The 13,911-nt window shown below is 52.2% G+C and overlaps 1 protein-coding gene across 1 annotated transcript in view; it reads left to right on the forward strand.

Annotated features, from left to right (window-relative positions):
• ACSS1 (acyl-CoA synthetase short chain family member 1) overlaps positions 1–13,911 on the forward strand; it is a 66,368-nt gene that overhangs the window by 11,527 nt on the left and 40,930 nt on the right. The window contains exon 2 of the mRNA XM_028123728.2: positions 5,696–5,792. Within this exon, the coding sequence (XP_027979529.1) occupies positions 5,696–5,792 (97 nt within the window). The remainder of the gene's footprint in view (positions 1–5,695; positions 5,793–13,911) is intronic.

The raw sequence follows: 13,911 nt of genomic DNA on the forward strand, positions 1-13,911 counted from the left end.
CTGCTGGAGGAGCAGTGGCTCGAATGTGCCATGGATCACAGTTTATGGCCACCCCGAGCTGAGAGCCCGCGCCTCGGCTCTGTCTTTGCAGCCGGCTTCCCCGCTCCGATACCTTGGAGCTCTGCTGCACTCAGGCACCCCCGGTCTTTCTGTGACCCCGAGGGTCCTGAGACCACACTGTCCCAGAGAGGGTTCCACTCCCAGCTTAGCCCCTGGAGTGACGTCCCTCAGTGGAGCCGACTTCTTAAAAGTTCCGATTTTGTGCTCCGCGGCTCTATCACTTGCCAGAAGCGGCCGACGGAGGCCCCCTCCCCCGCCGTCTATCCTCCCGAATATCACCTAGGATTCACTTCTCCGCACGTCCTACCTTCCAGTAAGTGGTCGCTTCTCTGTTCAGAGAGTTGTTGCTACTCTCCTCTTCGATCTCCTGTTGAGTTCATAGGTGTTCAGAATGGTTTGATCCCTATTCAGCTGAATTCCTGAGACCAGATGAAATTCAGGTCTCCTACTCCTCCGCCATCTTGCTCCGGGGAAGAGATGTATTTAAATGACTGACAAGAGTTTTTGAAAATTCCTACATAAGTGTATGTCATCTTTATAATGGAAATGATAATCTTACTATAATCTTTTTTAAAAAACAAAACTCAGGGGCACTTGGCTGGCTCAGTCAATTAAGCATCTGACCCTTGATTTCAGCTCAGGTCCTAATCTCAGGGTCCTGGGATCAAGCACTACACATGCATCTGGCTCCACACTCAGCAGGGAGTCTGTTTCTCCCTCTGCCCCTCCACCCGCTCGTGCTCTCTCTCTCTCTTTCTCAAATAAAATAAATAATATCTTAAAAAAAAAAAAAAACCTCAATACCCATGAACCATCAGCAGACATTTGCTTAACTGTTTGCAGATTTGTGTTAGGCCCAGGGTGCAGATGTGTTCTTAGGAATATGATGGAGCCTCATCTCACCTCATCCTCATGACACTGATGTGAAGTGATTGGTGGTCCATTGTACAGATGTGGAAATGAAGACTCCAATTCATGTATAGTGATGAACAGTACGGAAATGCCACGGAGCCTGCATTCTTCCAAGAGATGAACCACAAATCAGTGAGCAAGCAAATCCACACTGGGGCACTTCCTCAAGGTTTTTTATAGCTGCTAAGGGGAGAATTCTGATATCATCCCCTCCATCCCAACCCCATGATAAAGGAATCTTAGGGACATGGTCCCTGTCCTCAGGGATTTGTGACTTGGATAAGGGAGGATTTAGCAAAGGTAGCATTGTGTCCCAGAGTGGGGACCACTGGGCAGGTAATTAAGCACTAAATGGTGTGAGCCACCAAGTAATAGGGAGCAAGAGGTCACTGTGTGTTGGGAAGTTGGAAAAGGCTTGCAGTAGGAGGTGGGGTTTGAACTGAGCCTTAAATCGTACTAGGTCCTTAACCGCTTGTTCTTAGAAATGGAATTTTCTTGTCCCACTGCCCAGTTCTTTGGGTGGAGGCTTTGTTTTCAAATGTGGAGAAGGAAGAATTTCCTTCCTTCCACCCTCCCTCCTTTCTTTCTTTTCCTCCCTGCAGTTGAGGCAATAGCGGGAACCATGCCCACGTGTTAAAAGCCAACACATACATGGCATTTTAGGGCCACTGTCACCCTAGGCCCTGCACTGTGCTTTGTGTACATGCTTGTGTCATCTGAGTATCGTCCGTGGTGGCTGTAATGCTGTTTCCCTTGGGAACACAGTAGCACCATCTGACCTCATGCAGGAAACCCACAAAGCATCTCATTCCTACCATGTCTCTGAGTCAGGAGCCATCACTCCCACAACGGATGAGGGAAGTGAGATTTAAATTAGATAAGCAGTGCACTGTCTGTGGTTAGCAGGTGGTTGGACAGGGTCCAGACTCCAGCGTGTGGTTTTTCCCTACGATCCAGGCTGCTATGTAGCAAAGTCTGGCCAGATGTCTTACAGAAAGTCTTTAATTACTTCTGTCCCCCAAGGAAGAAGCAAGTCCCCCCACCCCAAATCTGGGATAGAATGTGTGTAGTTGTAAGCACATGCGTCTGTCTGTTGGAGCATAGGGGAGGTCCTGGACCAGCAGCACTAGCAGTACGTGGGATCTCACTAGAGGCGAAGATGCACATGCCCACCCAGACCTGCTCTGTCAGAGACGGCCGGGGCGGGGGGGGTGGGCACCATCTCTGTGCTAACAAGCCCTCTGGGGGTTCTGGGGGATTCAGAAGCGCTAATTTAGACTAGAAAGAGACCTTGAGAGATGAAGCCACTAAAACAAGAAGAGATCTGTTCCCTCCCCAGGCACAGAGCCAACCTGGAGTCATTTAGACTCCAGTGTCGCCCTCCAGCTCGAGGACGTGAATGGTCCATCCACCATTCAGAGCCGTGGTGCTTCTCTACCCTGTGCTCTGGGTTAGGCTGCACACGCACACGCACAAATATGGACAGGACATTGGGTCCCTGTCTGCAGAGGGGCAGCAAGTGTAACACCTCAGGAACAGTGAGAGGGAGGCATGAGGTCCACGGGATGGGAAGTGCTCAGTGAGAGTGGAAATGTGCAGGCCAGACCTACAGGAGTGTGGGCACCAGGTGAGGGGCAGCAGTGTGGACAGTAGGACAGTGTCCCCCAGGCACGGAGAAATAGTGCAAAGGCCCTGAGGCAGGAAGGAGCTCACTAGACTCAACATGATTGGTGGGGGGGAGGTTAAATCACATGGAGCCTTAGTGGCTGCTTGTTGAGCACTTCCTATGTGCCGGGGGAGGCACGTAGGGGACACTGTACTTGGGGCTCCGTGCTGACCTGCCTGGATTCCTGCCATCCTTCAGCCCCAGAAAGACAGAGATACATGGCTGGTCACACTGGCCACCCATCCACACCCTGGATACCCAGTCCAGCCTGTGGCCGGTGTTCCTCTGTTACTTTCTGCAGCTCTGCCTTCCTGCTTGGCATAAACCAGGTGCAGGATGCCCTGCTGGGGTCCGAGGCTGTGAGGGTCTTGGCTCAAAGCTGGGCAATCATTCAGGGGGTGTCCTGGCTGCTGTGGGAATAGACAATGTGGGGAGATGAACCCTGGGTGAGGTGTCATGTGTGATTTGAGGCCCTTACTGCTGCTTTCTGGCTGTGGCCTTAGGCAGGTCACTGGACCACTCAGAGCACCTGGAAACTGTTTCCCAGGCTACCCCTGGGCTGTCCACTTTTCAGGGTGACTCCAAGGGTCAAACTCAGAGTGGGAGAAGGTAGAGCAGGCTTCTTGGATAGAAGCAGGTTTAGGATGAAGCTGAGGGTTTACTCCTCTAACCAACTCATGTGTGATGCCTGAAGCAGCCAGGGGCCAGTGAGCATTCGTGCGCAGGTGGGAGCAGCACGCTCCTCCAGCTGGACCACCTACCCCACGCAGTGCACACCTGTAACTCAGTCTGTGGGTTCTCAGCTGGGCACTTCCAGGCTTGTTGTGACCTGCCCAGGGTCACCTCTTCCCAGTCCATCACTTAGGTCCTCCACGGCCAGGCAGCAGGAGTGGGGTGTTGTGGGTGGTGGGCTGGGGGTGGGAGTGGGGAAATTGGGGGTGGGAGGGAGAAAGGGCCTGGCCCTACTGGGGGGTGGTCACTGCTTCAGCTTCCAGGCAGGATGTGGCCTCATCTGCTGGTTGCTCAAGAGAAGCCAGAAATCTGTGGTTTTAGTGTGAAAACTCTTGATTTCTAAATTTTGGACTGATTCACACACACACACACACACACACACGCACTTATATCAGGTTTATTGTGTAAATCCAGGTTTTGCCACCAACCTCTTTCTCAATTTGACTTCTTGTATTTTCTATCCTCTATTTTTATGACATTTCTTTTCTTCTGTTTTTCTACTAATTCAAAGAACTTTCCGGTATCAGTAAGTAGTATTAGTATTAATAATTCTTCCTGATGACATCTATCTTTATTTATTAAATTTTTGGAGGTATAACTTCTATGTCTGTTAGGAGCCAGAAAGTTCAAATAAAATTAAAAAAAATTTTTTTAAAGATTTTATTTATTTGAGAGAGAGAATGAGATAGAGAGAGACAACATGAGAGGGGGGAGGGTCAGAGGGAGAAGCAGACTCCCTGCTGAGCAGGGAGCCTGATGCGGGACTCAATCCCGGGACTCCAGGATCATGACCTGAGCCAAAGGCAGTCGCTTAACCAACGGAGCTACCCAGGCACCCTCAAATAAAATTTTTTTAAGATTTTATTTGTTTATTTGAGAGAGAGAGAGCACAAGCAAGGGTAGGAGCAGAGGCAGAGGCAGAGGGAGAAGCAGACTCCCTGCTGAGCAGGGAGCCCCATGTGGGGCTGGATCCCAGGACCCTGGGATCATGACCTGAGCTGAAAGCAGACGCTTTAACTAACTGAGCCACCTAGGGTGCCCCCAAATGAAATTTTTTATTATAAGAGTAAATGATAGATAAAATAACCCAAGAGGGAAAAAATGTAATTCACATGCAACAGCTAAAGTATATAAATATTTTCACGTGGGCTCACCCTCTCAAGAATTATGAGAATCACATGATCTTTTATGGGTATGGTCTCTCATAACTTTTGTCAAGACAGTTACTCCATCAAGAAATATTACTGAAGTCCCTGTAGCACATTGCATGGTGCTTGCATTCATACAGTAGCACTTCAGCTTTGGTCTTTTATTTGATTCCTATTATAGTCCTGTGATTAAACATGGTAGATAATGCTTCGGGAGGAGATTGGAGAAGATAAGTAACTGCATTCAAAAAAAAAAGAAAGAAAAAATTTATATGCCTGGACATTGGGGGTGACCCTTGAAGACCAGGTGGGCAGATGGCTGCTGGCTCCAAAAGCTATTTTCGGTCATTGTTTCTCCAGCTGAAGGGAAGTGAGTAATGAGATCTGGCTGTGAGGGCTGATAGAAAGGAGCACCAGCATGAACCTATCAGATCGAAGCTCACCTTGAAATCAAGAGTAATGAACAGAATGTTAGCAAATTACCTGATCCTACTATTCTTCAGGTTTATAGTAAATTGTCAGAACTGACCTGTTTTTGCAGGCAGTCATGTGATCTGAGCTTGGGTAACAGAGAGGGCGGGAAGCAGAGTCTTCCGGAAAACCAGCATGGCATTTCCCCATCATTTCATCACTTGTTGGAGCAGAGGCTGGTTTGTAGGGTGCTGGCTGGACATCTGAGAGGGGATATGAGTCCTTGCCCTGGATTGCACCTCCAGCGGATTCCAGAGACTACCGCATGTACTGTGTACTGAATCAGGGGCAGGCTGTTTGCATTAAGCATTCTTTCCAACATCTCAGGTTGTAGTGCTCAGTCCCAGCTGCATGTTAGAACAACCCAGGGAGTCTTGAAAACCACAGGGCCAATTGAGTCAGGGTCCCTGGGGCTGTCCTGGGTGACGCCCACATGTGGCCAGGGTTGGGACCACAGGTGTGAAGCACCTACTTCAGACTGTTCACAAGGGATCACCCTGCACCTGTGAGATGCTATTTGTGTACAGGTTGTCTTGTTTTGCTGGCTCTAGCAATCACTCTGCTTGCAAGGAGGTAGAAGCCTTGCCTTTGAGGAGGGTAGGGTCCACCTCAGTGGAGAATAGCACAAGCCATGGCAAATCAAACCCTCCTCTTATCTAACTTTAAAAGCACCAAGTGTAACATCTATAAAACTGTTTTTGTGCAGTCAACTGCTTGGATCAGCATGTTCAGAAGTCCCCGGAGAGTGTCGCTTTGATCTGGGAGCGGGATGAGCCTGGAACTGAAGTGAGGATCACATACAGGTACTGTGTGTCCCCTGACAACATCTCAGTGCCCGGCAGGGTCTCCTGGGCTTTTACGTCTCTGTTTGTGGTAGACCCCAGCACCAAACACCTCTGCTGGGCTATTAGCAGGAGCAAGACTGCCCAGCTTGGAGGAGGGCTGCCCTTCCTGTTCACCTTGGCAATACTTGGTGCCTTTAGGTTCCCAAGGAAGGATCTAGGTCTTTGGACACAAATGTGATGAATATTCAAGGTATGAGGAGGCTTTTGGCACAGTCCTGTATGCTTCTGTCTGTTTCTAGGTGAGGTCATCTTTGTATCAAAGGGCATGTTTCAGCTTTGGAAATGTTCTCTGGTCCCAGGAGAGTAACCATGAGTGCAAAGTGAATAAAATATATGCTGGAATAAACAAATCAGCCTACTCAGCCTTTTTCTTCCAGTGCTCTGAGAGGGGGACCATAAATAAAATCAAGCCATTTAAAGGGGGTCTTCCTGACATTTGTGTTCTTTGATTCTTTAGATAAGTTCTTCACACATTCCATGTGTCAAGCACCTTTCTGGTTGTCGTGTGCATGTCAGGGTTTGAAGGAGCCAGACATCTGGGAACAGTAACCCGGCTTTCTAAGGCACTGCCTCTTGCTGGAACTGCCTTGCTCAGGGATCTCTGTGGTTTGTCCCTGCAGGCCAGTGGTTTTCCCCTTCCCTGGAGGTAAAAACCTCCTTTGGTTAAGCCTAAACTTGCCTTTACTATGCTATCTCAGACCCACCACGAACCTGAGTTGTACGTCCTTTATCACCAACACCACCCCTCCCTGCCATCAAGTAATGCTCATTCTCCTGGTGGACAGCTTGCGACTTTTCTTGTCCCATCATTCAACAAGTTTCACTGAGTGCCACCATTATCAGTCAGGACAGGCTGGGGTATGTCATAGTAACCAACAGTCCCCAGATGCATGGTAGGGTGTGGCTGGCTGGTCACTTTAGACTGAATAGTCAGGGCAGTCCTCTCTGAGGAGGTGACATCAGAGCCAAGACACTGTTGCCAAGAAGGAGCGGCCAAGGTTGGAGGAAGAATTCCCAGGCCCTTCCAGGACTGTGAATAAGTGCAGAGGTCCTGGGAACAGAGAGAAGGTGCATGTGGCTGGGGCAGTGGGAATGAGGGGGGCATGGTAAGAGGACTGTTCAGGGAAGCAGGGGGCCTGAGAGCAACAGTGACTGTTGGTGACCTGTCACTTGGGTGACTTGGGGGCTATTGGGCACCCCTAGGTTGGTTTGTTTCTCAGACTCAGGTTTTATCACAGACTAAATTCACTAAAGCTGGTGAAATTGTATTCAAGTTGACTTTTGGATGCAGCAAAGTGATGTTAATCTGCTGCAGCTCCCTGTGGGCACCACCTTACCCATCCCCCATCAACAGCCCTCGGCTGTCACGCCCTTTAGCAGTGTCTGCATTGTTTGCTGACCTGTCCCCCCACTGGCCCCTACAGATAAGCCTCTTGCCTCTGGGTAGCCCACCAACCAGCAGCATTGGCCCTGGGAGCCTTGGGCCCCACTCCGACAACTGAGGCAGATCTCCAGGCCCCTGGGCACACTTGAGTTCGGGGAGCATGGCTCTAACAAACAAACTGGCTTCACCATTCATTACTATTATGGGCCCAACTGGATTTATGTTTAATTCTTTAGTAAAAGATTAAGACTCTGTGGGTGGGGGGTAGATGGGCTTACCGCCAGGATGCTGCAAATAAGCTGGTCCAGTGATGGACCATTTTCCTTCTGTCACTGCCTCAGATGTGCCTGGACCCCAGGCCCCCCTTGGCTGGACATCCCCCATGTGCACACCGAGTTAGTGGTCAGCAGCGTTAGGTGGTCCGAGGGCTGGGCTTGAACTGGCCTGCTGAGATGTGTGGTTGAATGTAAGCCAGGGGGGAACTATCGGGAATGCACCAGTGTGTTAAAGCTCAGAACTGCTCTAGTTCCATGGTACCAGAACAGCCCCAGGTAAGGGACATAGACACCTAGATTCTACCCTTAACATTTCACAATGCTGGTTTTTATCCCATGTGATTTATGGGATAAATCCCATGGGTTATCCCATGGGATAACCTCCATGGGTCGGTCCATCTTATGTTTTGGATGCATTTCGGCAGCATAGCATTAACTAGAGTTCATTGTGTGCTTATTTTCTCTCTTTTGATGTGAAATTTGTATCCCATGAAATACACAAGTGTACATTTGCTGAGTTTTGATCAATGTGTACACCTGTGTAACTCAAATCCTTATCGAGATACAGAATAATGACCACTGTCCCAGAGGGTTCCCATGCCCCTTCTCAGTCACTATCCCTACCCTCCCCAAGCAACCACTGTGCTGATTTTTTTCCCAAATAGGTTGTCAAAGCCTTATCTTAGAGCTAAGGAGGGGGCTCAGAGAGAGGAGTAGATCTCTCCCTCCTGGGGCTGCTGAATGTTTTTGAGGAGTCACGTTCCTGGAGAATCATTGTAGAGCTTGTAATGGGGACCAACAACTCCTGCCTAGTGACCCTAGTGACACCTCCATCCTGCTCACCAGAATCTCCACTACTCGCCCCATGTCTGGGCAGACACCCATGCACACAAATGCACACACATGTGGTGCACACATGGTTGTGTGCTCACACACATACATTTTAAGCATGCTCGTTTTCAAGGCACGTCTCTACAACTTGCTCTTTGTGTTTGGGATCCATCCTGGAAATGTTCTCTCGGGTGGCAGTGGGGGCCTGCCATGAGGGCCCTGCCACCTGTTCTGGGAGATGTGCCTTGTGTTGCTGGTGGGTAGACCCCACTGTTCTGAATACTGGCACATATTTCTAACCTCACCTCCCTTGGGTGGGGGAGGCCGGGCAGGATTGGCTTTGGGAACACTGGGGAAGCCCCATGTCCTCGCCTACCCCACCAGTTCCTTCCCTCTGTGACATCAGTTGGCACCGGTCCCAAGGAGCAGTGCAGGTGGGCCCTATGCTGGCCATGGGGCTCTGGGAGGAGGAGAGATCAACAGCCGTGGCTCTGTCAAGCAGAGGGCAGCCTGTGACCTTAGGCTGGAACCAGGGTCAGAGAGCTGCCTCAGCCCAATTTCTAGCCTACCTCTGCCCAGAGAGGTTATGTTCAGAGCCGGCCTGAGGAAGCTGTTCTATCCTAGGGAACAAGCAGACCGCAAGCCCTGGGCCCCTCCTGCGTCCCCTGAGGCCTGCGAGGGCAGGGGCTGCAGAGGCCAGGCAGGGGCACAGATAAACTGGGTGGCTCCCTGAGGCTGTGCAGCCAGATAGCACCCTGGGTGCTGCTCCTTCCAGCTATCCACATGTGCTTTTCCAGCACAGTGCATTTCTAGAAGATTGTCCTTCACCTCTAGTTCAAGTAGACAGATTCTAAAGGCCCTTGGGGATGAGGATGTGGAAAAACACCTCAGTTGGTGGTGGGGTGCTGGGGAGATTCTGAGGGTTCTAGACTGCTGTCTGCCTGGAACCTGGAGGTTTGGGCTAGGGATTTACAAGCTGGGTACGGACACAGGACGTGGAGTGGAGCAGACAGAGGCCCCATGGCTGGTCTCAGCCTCTGGGGTGTATGTGGGTGCCCTGAAACAGGTGACAGCAGGCTGTGGGTGTCTTCCTTAGAGTATTTACCAAGGCTCAGCTCATCTTTTGTCTGAGTGCTCCAGAGGTCTGAACTTGAACTTGAACTCAGAACTTAAGCCGAAGACAAAATTTGAGCCCTGGCCAGCTCTGTGACCTCGAGGTCTGTAACTCTGGGCCTCAGTGTCCCCAGCTGTAAAATGAGGGACCAGATGAGACCAGCACAGTTCCAGCCCTAGCAGGCATGGCTCCGTGTGGTAGTCGCAACCAGCATAGTGCAATAGAGCCCGACGCACACAGGCTGCACTATAATGGGAACCTGTTGTCTTAGATGTGCCCCCAGCATAAACTGAGTATGGTTTTCACTGTGGGTCAAGCCCCTGGAGGGGGTGATTTCCGTGGCTATTCCGTTTTCTTTCTGGCGGGAGGTGTGCATCGTGAGGAACCCCTGTCCAGAGGAGCAGAGGGGCTGTCAGGCCTCCTTCACCCTGCCTGCCTCAGAAGCCCTGGGTGGGCATAGAGGGGCCGGCTTCCTTCCTGGGCATGCTGGGGCCAGGCACTGGGTGTTATCGAGCCTCTACGCGACCGATGCCTCATGTGGAAGGCCCACAGAGAATACAAAATGGGGTCTTGCCCTTTGGGGTACCCGTCTCTCTGGGGCAGCTTGACCAACACACCTGGAGCTGGGGCAGGCCTACAGCCTAGAGACACCTCCCACAGAGGCTTCTTTGTTTCCTTGGCCCTGGGTGTCCCAGAAAGGAGGGCCCCTGTGGGTGCCAGCAGTAGGAACTGGGGAGTCTCAACATGGACACCCGGTTGGAGAAGGCTCTAGGGAAGTTCTGAGGCGGGTTGGCTTTTGAGAGGCACAGGAGGTGGGGTGTGATGAGGAAGACAGAGAAGCAATGGCAGGTGGGTGTGCTGTAGGGAGAGGGACCAGGGAGGGGGGAAGTGGAGGGCTGTGTTCCATGTCTGCTCTGGCTTCTGGCTGTGCGTGACCCTGAGGAAGTCATTCCACCTTTCTGGCCCTCTGTTTCCTCATCTGCAAAATGGAAACATGCCTCTCTGCCCGATGGCCAAGTGTGGAGCAGCACCTGGGGGATAAAAGCCCAGAACAGGGTCTGGGAAGACGAGGCTTCGGGATCTGGTGAGGGAAGGTGGCTGCTGGGGCCGGGAGCTGGTGGGGTGGTGTTTTCAGAGCAGGGACTTCACCTCCGGAGAACAATCTCTAGTCAGCTAAAAAGCAGACCCTCCCCCTTCTCGTGGGTCTGACCCTTGTTCCTTGCTCTTCTCCTCGGCCCCAAATTAATTATTTTAATGCGCAAACTCCTTTATTAAAATAAACAGGGCAACTGAAAGGAAGGATCCTTAATGGGCCTAATGAGGTTGATGGGCGGGGTGCTTTGGTGTAAAACAGCCCCATGATCGGTGAGCTTTCCCATGGCAAGAGACATCTCTCACTCAGGGCAAAGTCAGTTTGCTCCGTGGGCTCCCCTGGGTGGGGGGAGGAGAGGCCAGAGGCCCTGAGCTCATGTGCAGTGTCCCGACTTCCCTGACTAAGAGGAGGGAGGTGCCCTGGCACACTCTTTCCCCTGCTGACCTCTGAGTAACTCTGATTGCAACACTTGGTTGGGAATCTGCATGCCGACTGCCGGGAACTGGTTGGGAACCCTGGGTCACTTGGATTATACACTTACCTTTCCTTAAGACTTTGGGTCCAGATGCTGGGGGCTTTGGGGGGAACTGCTTAAGAGCAGGACCCTTGGAGCCAGGCCAGGGTTTGAATCCTGCCTTGACCCTTTCGGGAAGTCAGTTAAGTTCTGTTTGTCTTAGCTTCCTTATCTGAGAAATGGAGGTGGGGGGGGTGGGATGGCAGCTCATAGGACAGCTGCTGTGAGGGGTAAATGTGTGTGTGATCTTTTGGATCAGCTAAGTCTCTTGGAATTTCATATTTTAGAATGGCCAAATCTTGGGACTGTAGCAGGAATGATCCGCTCCGAAAGTGTCTATGGCCAGGGAAACCTCCTGGATGGGGACCCTTGTGAGAATTTTCTGGGGGCAAACAGTGGCAGAGGTTTACTTCTAGGAGCACACAGAAGCAAACACCTTCCTTGGAGCTGGATCCTCGTTTTCGTGGACCCTCTTCTGCATGCAGGGGCTATGGGGGGATGGCTGGGGGTTGTGGGAGGTGGAGGGGCACAGCCTGGTGAGGGCACAGTGCAGGCCCTGGGGTGAGAGTGGGGGAGGGGAGCAGGTACCTGAAGTGTGGGGCTGGGGAGGGGCTCAACGCCTGCTCCTGAGGAGTGGGGACAAGCTCCCTGCCACAGCTTGGAGAGGAGCCTTCTAGGACTAGGCGTTGTTGTTCCTGTTTTTTCCCTTTCTGCTTCCGGAGGCTCCAGACAGTGGGATAAGCCTGACTCATAGCTTCACTGTGGGTAGCGCTGTGGTGTCACGCAGCCCTGCCCCATGTTGGTTCCCATAAGGGTAGCACTGTGGGTACAGACGGCAATGGTTGAACCTTCTCACCTGTCCAGAAGTGCACACCAGGCCCAGGCTCGGGGGGGAGGGGGCGCATCTTTGTTCCTGCCCCCTCTCCCCGCAAGTGCCCATTTCCTCCTCTTATGCTAGGTAGACACCAAAGGAAAGTGTCACTATGAGGTTAGACGTGCTGTCTGATGCAGAGTTGAAAATCTTTGCACAGCTAGAAGGGAGTGGGCCCCCGGCAGGCTGGGTCCCTGGGGCGGGTGAGGATGCACAGCCCTCCTGGCTGGCAGGCACGCATGCTACTGCGCATGACAGTTCCCAGGAGGGCGGCCCACGCAGTGCTGGCGTCGGGGCACCCAGTCTGGGGCGGGGCCCAGTGGGTGGGTGGCATGTGGGTGTGCCCTGGGCGACCCCTTCCCATGCTCAGCCCGCATCCAGCCTCCAATGACGGCCAGGCTGGACCCTTCTGTCCCCTGCCTACCTGGAACAGAGGGCACCAGCAACAACTCCTGGGAAGGTTCCTGGTGACCATCCTGCATACCAGGCTGGGAATGGGGTGTCCCAGCCCTCTGTCCTCCAGAAGTCATACCTACCCTGCTGTCTGGGGGCAGCCCCTGGCTGACTGGGCAGGAGCTGACTCTGACGCTCGTAGCTCACATTCATGGTCATACTTGGTTTTAAAGCCCAGCGAGCTTCTGGTGTCCTCAAGCTTACCCAGCTGGAAAGGTCAGAAATGGGGTTTGAGTTTAGCCTTGTCTGGCTCTTGCCAATGCACTGAGGAATCTGAGAGGGAGGAGGTGACAGTGTGAATGGGACCCCTGCTGCTTGGCAGCACTAACTGGGTGCCAGGCCAGACACCTGGTGGTTCCTGGTGGTTCCTGGTGCTGTGTGCAGAGGGTAAACTCTGCTGTGTGCAGACAATAGCCTTTTACTGACCAGGACCCTGTGTGCCCATTGTCTGTCCCCACTTCCTGCTTAAGCAGACACACATTCAGTGCTAATATCAGCTGGGGAGGAGGAGGCTCATCAGTGCCAGCAGGCTCTAGGTGGCCTTGAAGAGGGACAAGGGTCAGCTGCAGAAGAAGACAGGGCCAAGGGCTGTGGAGTCCTGCTGTGACCGTGGGACAGTGAGGAGCAGGAAGCAGAGTGCTAAATGGGCGCTCTGGGCCTTGGAGCACCTTCGAGGCCAGGGTCGGGGACGCCGTGGGTGCCAGAGGAAGGGGTGACAGGCGGGTGCTGGCAACTTCTCAGAGAGGGGCTGCCTGACCTGGCACTCCCTCATCCTTCATCCTTTGTGCGGGCCCTCCCCAGGACTGTCTTCCACCTGATCTGAATGTGGTAATAGCAGTGGGTGTGGTTGGGTGAGAGGCTTGACAATTTCCCATCAACAAATCCAGATAAACTTCCTCTGAAAGCCTGGACTGAGGTTTTCGAGCCTTTGACAGTTAAGGTGACTCATTTGGACCAACACATCCCCATTCTCCCTGCTGATTCTGCTTGACTGAGTTAATGAAGCAACAAGGACGTGGAATTTGAATTCCATGTGGTCTCCACACATCAGTCATGTGTCACTCTGGTAGCATCTGAAGGTGTGCCCGAGTCCCCTGGGGAAGTTTCCAACAATAAACTCAGCCCTGCTGAGTCAGAATCTCCTCAGGGGATCAGGGAACTTTATTTGAAAACACATCTCCAGTAATAAGAGCTGCTGCCCTCGTCAGAGGGAGCGTATCTGTCAGGATTCAGCTGTAGAAAAGGGAAGGCAGTGCCACTCTTTTAAGCAGAAAGGGAGCTGACACAGAGTGCTTACAGAGCCTTTGGGTGGACTCCCAGCACCCACTCCAGCACAATCAGAATGGAGACCCCACAGAGATTGCTGAGTTCTCAAAAAACAACACTGTGCCAGGAAACCACTGTTTTGCCAGCTCAGCTGCTCAGCTTTCTCTTGACATCTTTCCAGCGAGTGGAATCTCTACAGGAAAACCCCGGTTCCTCCTGAGCTGCAGCAAAGCACAACCCACCTTGCAACTGCTCCCCACGTGCGGCTGCCTGGTG

The sequence above is a fragment of the Eumetopias jubatus genome, unplaced genomic scaffold, assembly GCF_037043125.1.
Source record: "Eumetopias jubatus isolate StellerSeaLion01/CBP00866 unplaced genomic scaffold, mEumJub1_p1.0 scaffold_9, whole genome shotgun sequence".
Classification (NCBI taxonomy): Eukaryota; Metazoa; Chordata; class Mammalia; order Carnivora; family Otariidae; genus Eumetopias; species Eumetopias jubatus.